Source organism: Chenopodium quinoa, unplaced genomic scaffold, assembly GCF_001683475.1.
Source record: "Chenopodium quinoa cultivar QQ74 unplaced genomic scaffold, ASM168347v1, whole genome shotgun sequence".
NCBI classification, from domain to species: domain Eukaryota; kingdom Viridiplantae; phylum Streptophyta; class Magnoliopsida; order Caryophyllales; family Amaranthaceae; genus Chenopodium; species Chenopodium quinoa.
The window spans coordinates 1,292,356-1,313,282 of NW_018742345.1; the positions used below are offsets into that span (position 1 = coordinate 1,292,356).

The 20,927-nt window shown below is 36.0% G+C and overlaps 1 protein-coding gene across 3 annotated transcripts in view; it reads left to right on the plus strand.

Moving 5' to 3' along the window:
- Positions 1-368: 368 nt before the first annotated feature.
- LOC110694040 (transmembrane E3 ubiquitin-protein ligase 1-like) overlaps positions 369-20,927 on the plus strand; it is a 33,294-nt gene continuing 12,735 nt past the window's right edge. Inside the window, exons 1-11 of one of the 3 annotated variants that reach the window (XM_021871204.1) lie at positions 369-1,030; positions 3,590-3,662; positions 5,748-5,875; positions 10,267-10,382; positions 10,570-10,630; positions 11,527-11,593; positions 11,696-11,773; positions 12,263-12,304; positions 15,179-15,336; positions 15,436-15,495; positions 15,617-15,710. In XM_021871204.1, the coding sequence (XP_021726896.1) occupies positions 863-1,030; positions 3,590-3,662; positions 5,748-5,875; positions 10,267-10,382; positions 10,570-10,630; positions 11,527-11,593; positions 11,696-11,773; positions 12,263-12,304; positions 15,179-15,336; positions 15,436-15,495; positions 15,617-15,710 (1,045 nt within the window). In that variant the 5' untranslated portion in view covers positions 369-862. Of the gene's footprint in view, positions 1,031-3,589; positions 3,663-5,747; positions 5,876-8,706; positions 8,765-10,266; positions 10,383-10,569; positions 10,631-11,526; positions 11,594-11,695; positions 11,774-12,262; positions 12,305-15,178; positions 15,337-15,435; positions 15,496-15,616; positions 15,711-20,927 lie in introns of those variants that run through there. The other 2 variants (XM_021871211.1, XM_021871216.1) reach the window with 2 other exon arrangements.

Here is a 20,927-nt window from a genome sequence, read left to right on the forward strand (position 1 = left end):
GGTTGGAGGTGGGGATATGGTGGTGGCAGTGATAGACGGTGGTCGGGCTGGGTCATGGTGGGTGGGTGTTTTTTTTTTTTTATATATATTTTTTTAAAGTTTTTTATTAAGTAAATAATTTACTAATTTAATAAGCAACCAATCATAAGCCACCACGTGGCATAATTAGCCTTAATGACTAACGAAGTTAACTGCCGTTAGTCATTAATGGCACCCGGTGAATTTTTTAAAAACTCGGTGACATTTGGTAAATTCTGAAAAATCCGATGACATTTGGTGAATTTTTAAAGTGCTTAATGACATTTGGTGAAATAGCCGTATTTTTATTTATACATTGATTATTTTGATGCTCGATTTAAGCTTATACTGTCAAGTAAGACTTGTATAATCCAGTTGACCTCCTCCATTCTTTCCTCTTCTCTCTCCCATACTCTGGACACCTACACAAACAACAACCCAACGCAAACCAGCAACATCCACTCCCACCAGCTAAACAAAACATCACCTTGGTTTTAAGATTCTTCATAATTTCACCAAATTATCCCACACTTTAATCATTTTCTTTAGTTTACAGTTCATCCTCAACCTACCGGTGAAGTTTCCTCTTCTTGTCGGATCATTTGTTTAATAATCCTTTAATTAATATATTAAATTAATTCATAGCTGATTGCTTAAATTCGTTAGTTGAGCTCTCGAAATCGCACGTCTTTTTTCTATGGTTTCGGTTAGTTGACTCCATTTTTAAGCAATATTATTCATTTTGCTTTATGGGTTGTTCTCCCTTTTGCTTCATTTTTTGTAATCAGCAGCCAAGTTGGGGAGTCGGAATCGTTCCGATTTTCCGATTCTGAGGACCAATTTCATGGCGGAATGCTTGAATTTCGAATTGGGTATGTTGGGTTTTCGAAGAAAGTGGAAATTAGGGTTTGTTGCCAAAGTTTTATTGGGATTATTGGTGGTTTTTTCCCTTTTTGGACCGGCGACGAGTTTGAGACCCTTGAGAGAACGAGCCAGGTCTTGGGGAGATGAGGTTAGTCTTATATAGTTCAGTTTTTGAATTTCATAGAAGTACTTGTTTGAAATTATGTGAATGTTATTGTCATATCAAATATATAATATGTTATTTTCAGTGAAAGTAAGCAAATTTGCTTAAATTTTCATTGTGTTTATAACTTTATAAGCAAATTAGTATGTCTTATGGTGTTAAACCAACGCTTATTATGTTATGGACTAATGATGATTTAGTCTTACTTCCTGACTAAACTTCAAGTTGGTTGCCATTGCAATATACTTGTATGTTATGAATGGGGGTGTGTCTAAGTATATCTGAGGAAAACTTATTTTTGCATTTCTCTATTACATATACTAGTAATATGATGAATATGGTTTGTAGTAATCTGCATATTGTGTACAATGGATTACATACCATACACTCTCTGTTCTACTTAATTATTGTATATGCACATTATATGAAAATATTGAAGAAAGAGTGAGTGAGTGTAAAATGAAGTAGGATAATGTGATAGAGAGAATGTAAAAGGTGGGTGGGTGGGCGTAAGAAAAAGATGAATAAAGTAAGAGAGACTTTGTGAAAAAAAGTGATTATTGTGGGGCAATGGGGGTAAGATGGATAAGGGGTAAGTGAGTAGAACAAAATGAATAGAGACTACAATTCAAAGTGAGTAGAAACAACAATATAGGATGAGTATGTATCAAGATGAATATTGTATATTAAATGATTCGTGCATTGCTGTCAAAATCGCATCTTGACAAATCTTTTTCATTGAAATGTGTGTCATTCTAATGGCTGTTTTCCTTTTTTACTTTTTGATAAAAAATGATTTATTTCAAGTTTTGGCATTAGATGTATCTTAGTTATACATTAGAAATTTCCCACTATGAACAATCAAATTTTTTTGGTGGAAATTAAGCCTTTGAATGCACTTAAGGCATCTTCGATGGTTAGGTATAACCATGTGTAGCTTGACTTGTCACATCAACATTTCCAGTCACGCCATTTTTGGCCATCATGTTCTCTAATGGTGAGTCACAAAACATGTAACATGAATGACTGCTTTTGTCAAACAAGCTCTTGCATTTAGCTATATTTCTTAATTTGAGGTAAACCGAGAACTTCTATATTCTTTGATGTTCAGACAAGCTCTTCCATCTACTATACAGAAAGCCATCACTGGAGTTGTGCTCAGGTCCTAAAGCCTTGGCGAAAAGCACTAGAGTGAGGTGCAGCGTGTTTGAAGTAAAGAGCACTTTCTAGAAAATAATAATAATTTGTGAGGTAAAACCTAGTTGCAGACATGAATCAAATGATATTAATGCGGTATGCAGCCACTCATCTTCATGTGCCTCAGCTTGCCATATAGTGCCCACTGCACCATCAAATCTCAGTTCGCATCATTAAATATGTCTCACCTAAGACTTTCTAATGACTTTAGCAGCAGTGCCTTCACACATCTAAGCTTGACTTTCATAAGTCGGGTAAAGTGGATTAGTAGTTCGTGTTATTTGGTTATATGAGGAATTATATGGCTTGCAAGTGTTAGAAAAATTGACAAACTTTGGCCGACTTAAAGTCTAAGAAGGTACTTTCATTCTGGAAGGGGTTTAGAGAGTAGAAATAGAGATGATCTATTTAGGGAAGATAATACATTTGATTGGAGTTCCCATAATAATAACATGGTCTATTTATGTTAATCTTCAGGTGAGGAATCTGTGATATAGGGATGTTCCATTTGTTTGAATTGTGTTAGGGAGATAAAACACTTAATTAGAGTTCCTATGATAAATAAGTTGTCTATTTTGTAACTCTTCAGCGGGGGGATAATCCATTTGTTTGAGTGTGTACAATTTAATCTATCCAATAAATAAGGCGGGTTAGAGCTCAGGACACACAGTAAGATCATGCCTTAGGCAATAATTATTGACTATTAAGATACTTTGCTACATTTGATGCAATTGAGATTTGGATTTATCCAGAGGAATAAATGTTTAGTAACACTTAGTTTCAAATTGTACCAGGCGTAAAGGATTCTAGGAGCCTAGGGCCCTAGGTGTAAGGCGCAAGGTGACCTTTTGTATATGAGGTGCATTTTAATCTCCGTTAAAGAAACATCAAAATATTTTTGTAAAGATAGTAATATTAGAATAAATGTAAGTTTTAATAAGAAGGGCTTGGTTTTTGTATAGTTTTTAGAGATCAATTACTGGTATTGGCTATGCTGCCTTCGATTTCTAATCTGCTACTCTAGTAAAAGTTATAGAAAGCAAGCTAGCTAGCTTCTGTACACTTTATTGCTTACTGTAGTTTGCTTGTGTGCAGACAATTTATGCTTATGCGGCTTTATACCTTAACATTTCTGACTAGAAAGTTCTGCTGCACTACTCTAATTAAAATCTTAGAAAGCAGCTAATGCTTTTGTAAATTTTATTGGTTACTGTAGTTTGTTTACGTGCTGCCAATTTATGCTTATGCAGCCTCACACGGTCACACCTTTACATTCCTAATTAGAAAGTTCTGCTGTGCGTCTCTAATCATGTGTTTAACTATTGATTGTCGATGTTACTTTTTCAGTGGCTCTTTGTCAAAAAAGAAGACAGCAATAAGGCACCCTTTTCTAGCTGGAACATTAGTGGAACCTACAAAGGTTTGTAATATTCCACTCAAATACGAGTCAAGTGGTTTTTAATTGTATTCCCTTGTCTAATAAGCAATTTCCTCTTATGCATACTTGTATTTTTAGTACTTGTTTTATATATACCAACGTAACTTGGAATGTGGCTCAGATCCTTGAATTGCGACCCATTTCTTTCATCCCCATTTGTGGAATGTTTCCCTTTCTGATCGCTTCCTTTTTGTGAAAGCCCCACTTAGTTGCACTTAATTTCAAATTTAGTGTTTAGCAACATAAATTCATCATTAAGCTCCATCTTGCATATTCTGTCTTTGGTAGTCTTAGGCCCTTTTCACTTCACCTTAAAAAAATAATATTAAAATAGTATTCACTAAAATTAATTTCAGTTCAGCAAAAATAATTTAAGTTCAGTAAAAATAATTTCAGTAAACTTAAAGAAGAAATATAATAGAAAATCAGTAAAATTAATTTCAATTTAGCAAAAATAATTTCAGTTCAGTAAAATTAATTTCACTTTAGCAAAAATAATTTCAATTCAGCAAAAATAAGATGAAGTGAATAGGGCCTTATTTTCCAATGGTTAAGTTTTAGTATACTTGAATTTTTGGATATAAACTTTGTTTTGGAATTAAAAAATTTCAGATCTCAGCTATTCAATGCTTCAATTTAATTGTTTACGTTTCAAATTACAATCATTAATGCTAGCCTCCCGCCTCCTTCCCCCAGTATATTCTACTGAATTCCCTAGAGACAGCGTTCTGCATACTGCATTTTGTATCAGCTTTTTTATTGAAATAACTTGCCAACTGCTATGTTGTTTGAAATTACACATGGGGGTTGGGACACTCGGTGGATTAGGTAGCTTGGAAATTAAATGTAAAGATAGAATTTATATATGTTCATTATTTTAATGTTGGGATTACAAGAAAGTAGTACAGTGTTTTCTGAAAAAAGCATATCGGACATTACTTTCTACAAGAGTATCAGTTATGATGTGACTAGCCCTTGTGCAGACTAAACAATTGGATTTTTCATCATTCTTTTTCCTTCTTCCCCCTTTTTTTTTTAATTTTTTTTTGGATTTTTTTGAAAATAACACCACAAATTTTACAAAAAACGGATTATAACACCACAATTTTTCGAATTTGTATCATAACACCAAAGAAAAATCAAAAAAATTGATTTCACCACCATCTAACTGATTTTTGGATGGAATCCGTTAAAGGAACCCACGATGAACACGTGTCGATAGGACATTGGTTTAAAAAAAAAAGAAAAATTAAAAAAAAAAACCCTAACCTAAACCCACCCAACCCCACCACCAGCACCACCTTCTCCAGCCGCGCCAATGCCAAACCTAAGCCGACGGTGTCACCTGCACCCCTGAAACCCGGCGAAATTCCCCTTCCCTTCTCCCCCCTCCCCGAAAACCACCCTAACCCTGCTTAATCGCCACAAATCACCGCATACCCACCACAATTAACCACCTATCAAAGCAAACACCAACCACGAAAACCCTTACCTTTCACCCTCAAAACGGCCGAAATCGACCATGACAGCCCTCGATTGGTCGATTTCGGCCGCCGATTTCGCAAAATTGGGGAAATGGGTGTGGATTTTGCGGCAGATCGGGAAACGGGGGTGGATTTTGCGGCGGTTAGGGATGGTTTTTGCGGTGGTTTGGAGGGCTTAAGGTGGTTTTCGGGGAGGGAGAGGGGGCGAAGTGGTTGATCGACGGTCAAAGGTTTCGGTTTCGTCGGATTTTGTTGGGGTAGTGGATACCGGCGACGGTTGGCGGTTGAGGCAGGTGGTGCAGAGGTGGTGGGATGGCTAGGTTAGGTTTTTTTTTTTTTAATATTTATTTAAACCACTAGCCACTTGACACGTGTCTTGTACGGACCCCACTAACGGATTCCATCCAAGAATCCGTTACATGGTGGTGAAATCCAATTTTTGGATTTTCTTGTGGTGTTATGATACAAATTCGAAAAATTGTGGTGTTATAATCCGTTTTTTGTAAAATTTGTGGTGTTATTTTCAAAAAAATCCTTTTTTTTTTGGTGTGTGTGACATATGTGATGCTCTTCTGGCATTCAGGTAGTTGGAATTTTTTGGAGTCTGCAAATTTCTCATCTAGATTTCCGGATTTTAAGAGATCGGATGGAAACTCTGTAATTGAGTTGATGAGTACCCCAACAAAAATAACTGGTGTACATTATGTTCAGGTAAAAAGTCTGACCATGTTTTTTAACTTCCCTGTGCTTTTAATCTTGTAACATGTTTCTTTTATAGAAGTCTAGTATTTGTTGCTAATATTTCTTTCTTTGTGTATGATTACCCTATACCTCTCTCTTACTTTCATTAGTGCAGGTTCATTTCTTTCTCTCTATCTCTTTCTTCATCACATGGATTCCTAAAATTCCGCGCATCCCCTAGGTGTTGCACATGAGTAATAATTAAAAGAATTGAGGAAGTATTTGATGAGCAAGTGTAAAAGTTATATGGTGTAGTATTTCCAAAACTACAATCAATGAAGCTTAGGACTCATTGCCCTATGACATCAGTCCTATCTACACTAAAAATTACTTCGATGAAATAAACCACTCCTTTAACTGTAACTTTCCTTGGCATTATTAAGTTTTAACAAGTATAGTTGTATATTTTGTTCAATGTAGGTACTTATGGCTCCAAAGACCACCATTACTTGCTTGCCATATGTAATCAGGTGTTGCAATTTGCAACTGCCACAGAGAAGCTTCTTCTTTTACTTTCTTTTCATTGTTCCTGAATTTACCTCAAGATTCTAAGAAAAATTGCTACAGCTTGAATAACTGTTCATGCCAATGTACAAATAGGCTTTCCTAGGCGCTAGACGGTCAAGGCTATGCACCTCTTCAAGTGTAGGTGTGGTGAATTTGATGAGGTGTGTCTGAGGCTTAGCTAGAGACGTGCAAATGATTTTCCATAATTACTTTAATTGATAATTAAGTGATCCCAGATTCAAGTGCATTAGGCACACTTAGGCACGCCAAGGGTGCAGGGAAATCCCTATTGCCTTTAATGCTCCTTAAGCCATTTTTTTGTTATATTGGTCCATCTTTCGACTTCGTATATTAAGCTTAAGTTTCTTTAAAGGCTTTAATGGCGAGACATTTTGTGTGAACACTCACTTTCAGAGGTAGGATCCACACGAATGATGTACTGTATAAGTAGAGGCTAGGGTTGGTTTTCTTATACTTCCTCCGTTTATTTATACTTGCAACACTTCCCTAAAATGGAAATGTCATAATGCTTGCAACACACTAAAATTAGAAAGTTGTTTTTGTTAAAAGTTGTACTATTTCCTTTATTTTAATCTCATGGCCCACTAAATTATTCTCATAACCATTTTTCACCCTCATTTTAATTGAATTAAATCATATGAGCCCCACTTTTCTTAAATACCATGAAAAGTGTGTGTTGCAAGTATAAAGAAACAGAGGAAGTATTAGTTGGTTTGAGCAATCTTTGAAAGAAATCTCTTTTTTTTTGCATATGGAGAAATTGGATTTTTCTTATATTATTATAGAATGACCACAAGTTTTGTTTGTGGGAATTGGAACTTATAAGGGAGAAAGAGAACAAATTGCTATGGAGGTATGATGGCATTTCTGTGGAGTATTTGGCCGGAGAGGAATGGTCATAATTTTTTTAAGGGAGTAGCTGCATATCCTGAGATTTTGTGGTTAGGGTGATTTTGTTGGCATCTTTATGGGCTAAGAGGTGACAGGTGCTTTCCTTTTTAATCGATAGGAGAGATACAAAGGAATTGTTTACTCTGGAAAGATACGAAAAATTACCAGGCTGAAAGAATTAGAGTAGCATTCACAGAAATGATAGAACAAGTTATGGTGGCCTGGTGGGTCTCCTCCACCCTTCCCTAAATTAGATATTTTCTCAGGACCTATTCCATTTTGTGCAGTCTGACTGTAGGCAGCAAGGCCATTAACCAACCAGAAAAACCTGTTCTGGTACAAAAGTTATACTCCAAATTCATCTGCTCATGCAACTTTCTGCTTCTCATTTCCTTCCCTATCATTTTCAGGTACCCTCTAAATGTCAATTGTTACCTTGTTATTGACTTATTGTCATAGAGTAACTTCAAGTTGAACGTGCCTTTAGTTACATGCAATTTCGTCTTGGACCAACAACTACTCCCTCCATCTGAATTTAATCTTTACACTAATCTCTGCGTGGTGTTATATTGTGAGATTTCGTGTACTGTCAAATCCAAGATCCATGGGGTGTGAGACCCTAACTTTTGGTAGTGGGTGCAAAGAGGTAATAAAATAGTAATTGGTATGAAATAAAATTGGGACAGATGTAACAGGGAAGGGTGAAGACTAAAGTAGGACTGAGGGAGTATCAGCTTTAGGTTGAAAGTTTGATACTTCCACTACTTCTCTTTAATGACACCATTGTCATCATCGATAAAATTGATGAATTTATGTAGAAATTATTTTTTCAGTATCATGGTGAACTAAACCAGTAGATGGTACATTTTTCAATGGTATAGCATGGCCATCCTCGAACTCGTCCTCGAATTGCGATGATCTTTACCAATTGCTTTATCACATACTTCAGCACTTGGATGCAGTTTTAGTATTCTTGCACTTATTTGTTGATAAAATTGAATGTTTTACCTAATGAAGCTGACATTTTTGTAAACGTGTTTGTAAATGTACACCTGATGAACACGTTTGATTCATCTAATGGACCTCATGAACATGTGAGCCTGTGAAATTGAAAAATTAAATCTGCATACTTCAACTAGTGATTATGTACATATGGGATACAAATCTAAATAACTTTGTGAATAGTTAACAGGTGAATGATGACAGGAAAAATAATGATATTTTGTCCTCCTTGCTCTATATATTATTACAGTGTAACTGTTGTTGGGGTTTTTTTAAAGAAATGTGCACAATTTTTGAAGTTCTGGCTCTTTCCTTGTGAAGTGAGAAATCGCTCTCGCTTTCATCTGTTATTCCTTTTCTGTTACTTATTCTGGAGACTTGTACAGGCAATAAACTACTGGATTTCATAGGCGCCAGCCATTTGTTATGGATTTAAGTGTGAGTTAGTGAAACTCAAAGCTTTAATGCTGATTTTAAACCCAGCTAACTTGTAATTTTTCTTACTTTGCTGATGTAATGCATAAATAGTAGATTGCTTGCTGATGCTTTAGGGTTTATGTGCCTATTCCAATGGTTGCTTCCTTTATGCTAAAAGGAGGGGGGGGGGGACTTTTTTCTCAATCTTTCATTTTATTTATCTCTTTTTTCCACACCTACTATCATTAACTTTTATGACAAGATTGTTATATTTCTTGGCCATTATCAGGCATTTAGGAGGCAGGCATATGGTTGAGATAAAAAAATTGGGCCCTAGTTGACAAATATAAAAAATTAAATTGCAATGAATATATGTATTTAAAGTAATTTTTCCGTTCTCTATTGTTCTACACTTCTACTCAATTTCCGTTTTGGTCCATTTCTTTTTTGCTCTAAACACTTTCCTTACTCTATTTAGGGTTATCCCTTTTATTGTTTTACTACTTTTACCCCTTACACCTCACAATAATTACACTTTTCCACACTCTTTATTATTTAGGGTTATCCTAATTTACGTTAAGTGAGTAGAACATAAAAGGATGGAGTGATTATATTGTTTTCTTCAAAATGGTTCTTCTATTTATGTTTAACAAAAGATCAATTAAACGCATCAAGTTCCTCATTAACCAATTTACAAAGCTTCAAACCCTAAATCGAAATTCCGCCATTGTCAAGCTAAAAACAGAGAAAAAAAGAGAAAAAAAGAAACCTTATGGATTTGAATCAGCCCTAATGATGTCTTCAGTGCTCAAATTGGCTAATTGGTCCATCGACTCCTCCCGGAAGTTACTATCTTTCGACATCACCGCTGCTGACGTCAATGCCATTGAAGATAGGAGAAGTTACTGATGAGCAGTAGGAGAATGATGCAGCGGAGAGAGAGAGAGAGATTGGCTAGTGGAGAGAAGGGGCGACAGCAGGGGTGGAAGAGGGGTGTCGGCCGGCAAGGGAGGCTGGGTTAGGCGCCAACAAGGGTGGCTGGTTGGTGGGGGAGGGGGTTTAACGCAATGTTCTTATTAACTCCTTGTTGTCAGAGGTTTTACTTCCTTGGTATGTTAACTGGGTACTTGATAGTGGCTGTTTTACTTGAATTGTTGGAGGTCTTGTTCCTTACTATTTCTACAAATTTTATTCACAATTTTTATTTGATGTTCAAAGAAAAATTATAACCTCTTCCTTGCACATTTAGCTACAACAGTTAAATAAAAAGCTCACGCACTTTTAGTCAAAATGTTGCAACAAAAAGTGAACGGAGGAAGAATATTAGTGCTGCACTTTTTTTTTTCTTTACATGTTTAGTTCCCCCTTACTGAAATGCATTTAACCATAAGCTTTAGAAAACAGTAGGAGCTGATCAATCAAGTTCTGGATATGAGATGGTATAATGATTTTTTGTGAATGTTTTTACAGTCTTCTACTTGTCATCATTTTGCTGATTACTCAAGCGTTAACTCTATTTGCAGGGAGTTATTATATTTCATGATGCTTTTGATGATGATCATGAAGGAGGTGGTGCTCAAATTCGGGTAGAAGGTGTATATATCTGGCCATTTAGGCAACTAAGAATGGTGGCAAACAGGTATCTATCTATGCTGTTACTGGATCTGTATATTCTATGTGAATGCACTTCAGAGATCAATTTAGACATGCTTTTCTCTCAGCTCCACCACTGATATATGTTGTGGATGTATAACTGTAAAAAGAATAGAATCCCATGGGTAATATGTCTTGTAACCTTAAAAAAATTCTAACGGTTTCTTGTGCAGTGGAAAAGATGGTGAGTTTGGCCCAGAAGAAGACTACCTGTTATCTAATCCATATCATTTGGTACCTTCATATCCTTTCTCTAAATTTACAATCTCATTGTTTTTGTTTCATATTATTATTTGGGATGAGTGGCTAGATGTTGATTGTCAGATATGGCCTTTTTAGGGATCTTGCCTTTATTTCCCTCAAAAAAATAATAAAAAAAGGGATCTTGCCTTTGCTTTTGTCGGGAGTTTCATATTCTTAAAGCTGAAAGGTGGATCTAATCTAGGCTCATTTATCTTGTGGGAGTATTTATGATGGAAGGGATAAATTTCTGATTCAGGAGTTTCTAAAAATTAAATTTGATGTACAAAATTCTTTGCAAACTTGAATATCTAAAAACTTTGCCATAAAGTGTGCAACTGTGTTTTTTGCTTGTGTATAAAAAATTATATCATTTTTTGTCCTCCTTGGTGGAGTTTTTAACTTAGGGCTAGCTCTCTCACCTCATTCAATATCATATTCTGTAAAAATAATTTAAGTTCAGTAAAAATAAATCAAATTCAGCAAAAGTAAGTTCAGTTTAGTAAAAATATGTTTTCATCTGTATAAATCAGTAACTTTAAAGAACAAATATAATCAAGAATCATTAAAAATAAGTTTTAATCAGTAAAAATAATATGAAATATAAATTCAGTAAAAGTAGTTTAATTTTAGTAAAAATAATTTTAGCTCAGCAATTATAAGGTTAAGTGAACAAAACCTTATTTTCCAAAGGGCTTTTAGATTTACCAAGTGAGAACCCTATGTTGGAGTTATTGCGTTTGGTAATGGATGACTAGAATTGTTAATAACATAATTAATGTTGAGTGGCAATTGTTGTTGTTGCCACTGCTGCTATTGATTGCTGTCTATTGGGGTAAGATTGTTTTTATCAGAACTGAACATTTTTTTTTTGTTTAAATGTTGAGCAGCTTGGAGTTTTCTCCTCACAAGTATTTCAAGATTCACCACGTGATAAAATTTGGAGAAGAAAAAAATGTAATTAGCCTTTCTCTTATTTATCACTTGTGTTGCGTATGGCTGTATGCATACTGACACTTGTTGATATTTTGATTGTGTATGTTCATTTCCAATTTGCAGCTCAAGTTCATGACATAGAGAAACACTGCAACATTGAAATTGCAGCTCAAGTTTCACGTGTTGCTGCCTTGCACAATGGTATCTGATTTATTTTAGACATCTTTCTTTTCAATATTTGTTTACCTTTCTTTATTCTTCTGTCCTTTTCCGTTTAATGTGGAAATCACTTAGCTGTGTTCTTTCTCTTATAGGTTCACCAGTTGCGATTGTTTATTGCTATTGCTATTTCGCCAAATAATTAGATTTTTCAACCACCATAATTAAGATGACATGTGCATATATTCCTCAGTATTGGAACCCTTGTATACTCATGATAGTTTTTGTACGTGAATAAAGCAAAAACTATTAAGAAGTATCATATGAAATTAGGAGCTTTGGATCTAAACAACCTTAAGTTATTTAACATCATTTGACTTCATGTAAGATAATTCAGATGTAGGCTAAAATGTTGAGGCCATATTGTGAATTCTAAACGTATGAGCATTTATATTCAAGTTCTATTCGCATTGATGCCCTGATGTTTCATTAGTGTCACCAACTTCCTCTGTTTTCCTTTATTTGCAACAGTGCAACACACCTTCATTGCATGCACTTTGAGGAAGAGATTAGGTAATGTAAATAATTTATACACGTAGTTCCTAACCCTTCTCTATTCTCAATGTTAAAATATTATGATAAAGTCACTTATTTACATACTTTAATCATCTCCTTAAAAAGTATGCCCAATGGTTGTGTTGAAAATAAAAGAAACAAAGGAAGTAAATTTTTATGATTAATTAACCAAACAAAAAAGTTTTTGTTTTTTTTTTTCCTCTTTTGTTTAAATTTAAAAACTTTTGGTTCTAGGATTTTATTTTTATTTTCTATTTTTTTAATAATATACAAGGATTTAAGTGATATCTTCTCTCTCTCCTCTCTCTCTAAGCTTTTTGTTGATTTTCCATTGGTGTTATGTTATGTGCTCTACTTTTGTCCGTTCCTTTTGCTGGCTACACTTTTGCTTTGTTTTGTTTAGGAAAACTTTTTCTTACACAAATCTCACATCCTACATGATTTCTTATAAAATCTTACTTAAAACACTCTTTCTTACTTTTTCTTTTCAAACCCTACTTTGGAACACTCTATTTTGGAGAAAGAAGCTATGTGGAACGAATATTGCCTTAACCTAGATATGTTGTAACAGTGGCGGATCTAGGATCTGGGGAATGAGGGTACAAAATTAAGTTTGATAATAAAGAAATAATAAAATAAAATTACAAAATAAATTATGGAGTGCATACAATAATTTTTTCGTAACTAAATTTTGAGATAATATACCATTTCAATCTGCAATGCCTATAAATTATAATTGAGTACTAAATGTGTTCATTGGTATAAAAAAAGAGACTACGTAAGAGACCAGTTATTTGTGAAAACAGCTGTCTTTGATCGAAAAGTACTAACCTGACGTGTAAAAATTAAAAATAAAACCTAAGAGACCATTTTCTTAAACATGCGGTCTCTTTGGATTAAACACAAATAAGGCAAGGTTGATTTGTTGCTTTAGCCAATTACTTAACAATATCTAAGAGACCCAATATTGTAGACAGGCCGTCTCTTTTGTTATTAGTTGTTGTTGTTTTTTTTTTTTTTTTTTTTTTTTTTTTCTCTCTCTTCAGGAATGGGGGTACAGCTATACCTCTATGTACCCCCCGGATCCGCCAATGCCAAGTAATGTTTTCCTTTATTTTGTTTTGGGATGAATTTTCAAGTTTGTGAAGGTGGACGACCATAAAAATATTTAGGCAATTTAGCAGTCCCCAATACGTCCTCACACTCGTTGCGTACACCCAATTTTTTGCAAGAAATGTTGGATAAAATTTTTTTTGGTTGTACTCATACCCACTTTCTCTCTCAATCTGTTTCTGAATTTTTTGGGGACGGAGGGAGTTAGATGAAACCTGATTGATAATTACTTGAAAAAAAGATTTTGAGGTAGGTTGTGTGTAAGTGCGTAAGTCATGGTAGGCTTGGGAATATATTTGTCAAAAAAAAATTATAATAAAAAAAATAACATTTCCAAAATGTTTGGAATAAAATGCAAGTGTTAGAAACAACTCTATAAAATGGAAATTTTGTCTATAAAAACCTTTTAAAGCAATATTTTTATCAGGAAAAACTTTAATTTTTTTTTGGCAAGGTAATTGCCGATTCAAAATTTATTTTGTTGAAGACAACCAACCCCAACTTTTCGACATTTACTAGCTTAAATCCTGCGATAACTCCCCATGTGCAGGACACATGCCATTTTTTTTTCTTATTCTCAACCCCTTTTTTTTGCCCTAATCCCCACCTTTTCCCTATTACTCTTTCTCATCTGCAGCCTACTCTACCATGGTGTATTACTCTTTCTCATCTGCAGCCTACTCTACCATGGTGCCATGGGTAGTCCTCTCAGGATCACCGCAACTCACTTCTCAAATACTTAAATGGAACCATGATTGTTGCATGATTCACAAAATCAATTGTCATTATCGCATTTTTTTTTATTATTATAAAAAAAAAGGTGGTAAGAGACCCAAATTTTTGAAAACATTAAACTCAATGAACTATGCATAAATTACACTAGACATTAACAATCACTTTGGTCGAATTCAATTATGAAAGACTTTAATTTTTAATAAAGTAAAATAAAGGAACTTAATTGCTCGAAATCAATGACACTTTGAATGAGAGATGATGGATATTTGATGAAATGGTGACGAGTTCAAATGAGTGGGAGGAATAGAGTAGAGAGGGGGGGGGGAAGGGGGTGGAAATAAGAAACAAAAATTGGGGTTGGTTAACACCAGAAATGGTGAGTCAACGCAACAAAGACACAGTTAACGTCGGAAAGCTGGGGCTGGTGGTCTTTATCAAAAAAAAAATTGGAATCAGGTTTTAGCTTGTCAAAAACATTTAAAAGGTTTTTTTGACAAAAAAGTTGCTTAAGGATTTTTCTGACAAAATTTCCTTAAGAAATAGACGAAAGTGGAGACCGAAGAGTGTTAACATCTTAATGAAATGGTGGTATTATTTGATTTATCTGATTCATTTATTGACGTTTTTTCACAATGTAAAGCTCAAAGTATGATGATATCTGAATTATAAATCTAATAGTTTGAATCAAGATGTGCATCTTTGTAAAAATTCAAATTGGTGTTTCTTCCACTCTTCCTACTATTTGTTGTTAAACTTCTTCTACTCTAAATAATTGTATCACCATGTTGATTGTTTTTATTTTTATACCAGACGAATGAGCTTTCTACTGTCCTGCAAATGCATGTGTAGTGGCCCTCATTATTATGATTTTGTTTTGCATGTCATCTTAACTTTCTTTCCCTCTCTAGTTCTTCAGTTGTTAACGGTGTCCACTAGGGGTTATTTATAGTCCTATGTGTACAGTTTAGATATTGTTGATGTCACTTTTATGGAGCTTCCGAATTGTTTGGTGTCTACTTGTAGATGGAGATCATGATCGGTATCATATAGAGGGATTAATGGAATCTCCATCAGCAGACGAAGATGGAGACTGCTTTTCTCCATTATTGCTGAATGCTACCTCTGTCAATATAGAGGTCTATTACAACAAAGCTGTCAACTATACACTGATGGTTACCTTTGTATCCTTGTTTAATTTGATTTTCTTGTCATCTGTCTGTGCCCTGCATCTATTATTTTCACTTGTATGGTTTGGTTCCCTTGACTATATCATGCGTCAGGTGTCTTTTCTCCAAGTTCTTTTACTGATTAGACAAATGGAGCATAGCAATACCCAATCTGTAAGATCAATTTTTTATTTATTATTATTATTATTATTATTATTTTTTTGATTTTACTTTCGCAACTGTGAGTTGATGTGTGCTAGCTCTTTGAGTATAATGTCATAATTGATCTTGTCAGGGAGCTGCCAAAGTTTCTATATTAATGATTGGTCAACAGGCTATTATGGATGCTTATTTCTGTCTTCTACATCTGACAGCTGGAATACTAGTAGGTAAGTTAATTTCCACTTAATCATAGCAGTGCTTAATGAGGTGCTTGTGATTTCTGGAATGTGGAGGACTGTAGAGTAAAAGGATTTTTTATTTATTCGTTTGAGTCATTTACCTGTTCTTATAAGCTTAAACAAATACAGAGCTGTAGTAGTCTGTTAGGTATTCTGAAAGTGTGTTGTTTTCACCTTGAAAATAGCTCATCCGGGATTTCTGGAATGTGGAGGACTGTAGAGTAAAAGAATTTTTTTATTTATTTGTTTGATTCATTTTCCTGTTCTTCTAAGCTTAAACAAATAGGGAGCTGTAGTAGTGTGTTAGGTATTCTGAAAGTGTATTGTTTTCAACTTGAAAATAGCTCATCCGATAAAGAATCAGGTGCAGCCATGCTAAGTTTAGATTAGCTCAGGGTATGTGAAACTTATATCAACCAATAGGGGATACTGGGATAGTAGAGGCATGACATACAGATTATCATCTATTGTACAAACAACTAGAAGTCAAACAAATTATCTAATAATTATTTTAACAATTTTAATACAGATTGAAAATGAAGACTATGGAGGAACTCACTAGATTTTATTTGAATTACGATTAAGAAATTGAAGGGGTGAAATTTTGTTTATATATAAATTTCACCTCTTCCCCCATCCCACCACTCTTCCTCTAATTTTTTTTTTTTTTTTTTTTTTTTAATTTTTTTTTTTTAATTTTATTTAATTTTTTTAATTTTTTTGGGGGGATTTCACCTCCAATGAAGGTAATTTTGAGCTGTCCTTCCATTGATTGGCAGTGGGTGGTTTCGGGGGGAAGGGACAAGGGAGGGGTGGTTTGAGGGGTGCCAGGAGGTGAGGGAAATAAAGGGACGTGTTTTGTCGTTTTAGGGGTGGGGGAAAGGGTTTGGGGTGGTTTCTGGGTTGGGGAAGGGGGTAGTTTCAGGAGGGAAAGGGCTTTGGGATGGTTTCGGGGGTGGCGTTAGGGAGGTAGGCAGCCATGACTGCCATGGAAGGGAAGGAGAGAGAGGTGACCATGGCTGCCATGAGGAAGGGGAGCAGAGGAAAAAAAAAACAATTAGACCAACTATAAAGCGACACGTGGCAAGGTAGCCCATTAAACCGACCATCAATTTGTCAAACCCCAAACAAAGCAAACCTTTAAATGTTTGCATTATTAGATAATAATGTAAAATTGGATTATTAAAAATAAATTGGGCAAAATTGGGACTTTTTGTAATAAATTTTTATAAAAATTTACTAGGTTTTCCCCGTGCGATTAGAATTAATATTTCTTGTTATATAAGTTATTTTGCATTACAATGTATATTTGGAAATTAAAATTCAAGACAAATCTAAGTAGATCCCACGTGATTACTCTTTAAAGTATATGGAGTAGAAAAATCATTAAAATTATTTATTTCCATTTGCATTGTTAAGATTCTGAATGAGAAAAGAAAAAGGGGAGGGGGGATTACTAAAGAAGTTTTCATTAATCTTATGGTATTCAAAAGTAGCCTTATTTAATTTCGTTTCTCTAACTTCTCTTCTTTTTCTGATTGAAAGCCTTAATCCCATAAGTGGGGTCGGGTACATGAGGTCTTTCAAGAGGTCACCTGATAGCAATAGAATAATCAAGTCTATTTTGCACAGCAAAATGGAGACTTGGCAATTATACCAGAAAACCAGCCAAAAGAATCAGGGCGGTTTTGGTGGAAATAATTGATTGAACACCAATAGAGAGTTTTGAGAGAGAGTAGTCAGAGAAAAGAGGAGAGGATTTCATTCATTCATTAAGCATGACTAATTCTTACAATAGTTTTGGCTTATATAGCCATGAGGACTACTGCTGAGCTCAGCTTACAAAAGACAAATTAACATAACGACTAGAAAATAGAATAATTTAGCTAGCAAACAAATTACAGCTTTCAATATTATCCTCAGGATTATTCTCCTCTATTTCAGTGCTTATCCCCTTCTCTTGGACAGCTGCCAGTCCTTTTCTTCCCTCTTTTTTAGCTGCTCCCTTGCCATCACTTTCCAGATCATTCTGCTCCACCTCAGCTACTCTCTTGTTAACTTCTTGCAGCTCAGAATCAATGCCTGTAATTGCATCAATACTCCCCAATCAAGAGATCCTTGACCCTAAGGATCAAAATCTGGATACTGCTCCTCTATCCAAGCAGCATCTTCTCAAGTAGCTTCTTCTATTGGCAGCTGATCCCACTGGATTAACCATTGAATTACTGCATGGTTGCGTTTCTTCACAGTGCGTTTGTCTAACATAGCACTAGGGACCTTTTTGGGGGGTTGTGTTTGTGGCAAATTGGGAATGGGTGGGTACATAGGGTTGTCCCATAGTGTTTCTTAAGCAGAGAGACATGGAAGGTTGGATGGATTCTGGAAGTAGGTGGTAGCTGTAAGGTGTAAGCAACCTGTCCTATCTTTTTAATGATTAGATAGGGACCATAGAACCTTGGAGAGAGCTTTTCATTGCTCCTCTGCTACACTGTAGTCTGTCTATAGGGTTGTAGCTTAAGATAGACCTAGTCTCCTACTTCAAAGCTCCTCTCTGTGCTTATCAGCTAACTGTTGTGCCTTGTGTAAGCTCTCTTTCAGCATTCTCAGAGTTGTATCCCTTTGTTGTAGACTTCTACAGTGTCCACCATACATGACCCTGCAAGATATGGTCTATGCAAGGGTGGGGCAGTGTTGTACAGAATTTCAAAAGGGGTCTTCTTACTTGCAGTATGGTAATTAGTGTTGTACCAGAATTCAGCTAGGGACAACCACTTTGACCACTCATGAGGCTTTTCGAAGCACATGCATCTTAGATAGGTTTCCAGGCACCTATTAAGAACCTCATCTGTTTGAGGGTTCACCTTCTGTGCTGCACACCCTGTAACTGCATGAACTCAGACCAGAATAGGCTTATAAAAACTTTATCCCTGTCAGAAATGATGGATTTAGGGAACCCATGGAGCTTAAAAATGTTGTCTAGGTATGCTTGGGCTACTATCATGGCAGAAAAAGGGTGTGAAAGTGCCACAAAGTGAGCATATTTACTCAATCTATCAATGACAACCATAATCACTTCTTTGCCAAATGAATTGGCACACCCTCTATGAAATCCATTGTTACATCATCCCATATGGCCTCACTTGAGGATCATATTTACATCTTTGACACACTGCACACCTTCTCACATAAGACCTGACATCTCCCTTCATACCATTCCAGTAAAACAAGCTTTTGACCCTCTGATAGGTAGCTTCTATCCCAGAATGCCCACCTACCACCAGCTTCCCTTTTCTCCTTAGACATTGATTATCCCAAGAGAAGTGCTTGTGAGAATTAACATTTTGTTGCAATTCTAAAATGATTGTCTGTAAGCTCTCTTCCTTCTCCCAACATTGTTTTACCAGAGTGCACACTAGATACAACCATGACATTCGGTTGATACCCAGGGATCCTGGATAGAGCATCAGCTGCCCTGTTCTCGGCACCGGATTTATACTCAACAGTGTAATCACAACAAATCTTGTGAGTTTAGACAACCACTTTTGTTGAAAAAGGAGTTGCCAATTTGTGCTCTAGCAGATATTTAAGACTTTGTTGATCTGTTCTAATTATGAAAGGTTGGGATAACAAATAATGTTGCCACTTCCTCACTGCAAACACCACACCCAGGAGCTCTCTCTCATATGCTGATAATTGCATATTTATCTGGCATAGCAAGGACTGGGGGGTGGTGGTGATGACTGTCTTGAGCTGGTTGAAAGAGTTTTCAGCTTCTTCAGTCCAAGTGAAATTATCCTTTTCCAAGAGTGAAGTGAGAGGTCTACAAATTGTGCCATAATCTTTTATGATTGGCATGTAGGTGGTTGTCTCTCATTATTTCTAGGACAGCTTCCAAGTCCTTGAGATGATCATCCCAGGTTGGACTATAGACCAAGATGTCATAAAAAAAACACAAGGACACACTTTCTTAAAAGTGGTTTAAAGAGCTGATTCATCGAGGCTTGGAAGGTAGAGGGAGCATTGGTTAGGCCAAATGGCATTACCAAGTACTCAAAGTGACCAGAGTGAGTCTTAAAAGCAGTCTTTTGTATGTCACTTGGGTTCATTCTAATCTGATGATAACCAGACTTGAGATCAATTTTGGAGAATAATTTGGTGCCTTGCAATTCATCCAATAATTCCTCGATGAGAGGGATAGGGAATCTATCCTTTATAGTGGCCTTATTGAGGTGTCTATAATCCACACACATCCTCCATCCTCCATCCTTCTTCACCAAAACTATTGGGGCAACAAATAGATTGTTGCTAGGTCTGATGACACCTTGCTCCAGTAGCTCCTGCACCATTTCCTCAATCACATTCTTTTGCATAGCCGGATACCTATAAGCTCTCAAGTTGATGGCATCTGTCCCCTCCTTCAATGGGATAACATGGTCAAGCCCTTCTCTTGATGGTGGTAACCCCTGAAAGGGTTGAAAAACCACTCCTAACTGGTCCCAAAGAGATAGGAGCATGGGATCTAAATTGGTGCTCTGGCCATGAGCTTCTGCAGTTCTGAGGCTGGACAATTTTCCAGCTTTTTGGGTGGTGATCCCCTGAGTTTCTCCTTCTTGCCACCATATTTAAACTCCATGGTGAGCTTACCAAAATCCTAGAGCACAGGGCCTAACTGAGAAAACCAGTGAATGTCAAGCATGAAGTCACTACCACTTAAGGGTAGCAAGAAAACATAAGAATTCAATTCCTTGCATCCTCCATTTGAATCCATGAATTATCTGTTCACATTTGATTTGGTTGCCAGAGGGGTGTGATATTCTCCACCTTGCAGTCAAGTTTTAATGCTTTATTAGCATCTATAAAGTTGTGTGTGCTCCCACTGTCTAATAGAAGTCACATCTTTTTTCCATGATTCCCTCCATCCTCATAGTTTGGAAGGAGGTAACCCCATCCATAGCCTGGATAGAGATGCGAGCACACTTGTACCTCAACCACTTCATCATCTTCCTCCAACTCCTCTACTTCGATATGGTATAGCTGTGGCTTCTTGCCACTTCATCATCTTCCTCCAACTCCTCTACTTCAATATGGTATAGCTGTGGCTTCTTTCCCTTGCACTTGTGTCCTGGTTCATATTTCTCATCACACCAGAAACACTGGTCTTTGGCTCTCTTATCATTAAACTCTGGGTAAGGGTTCTCCTGTTTG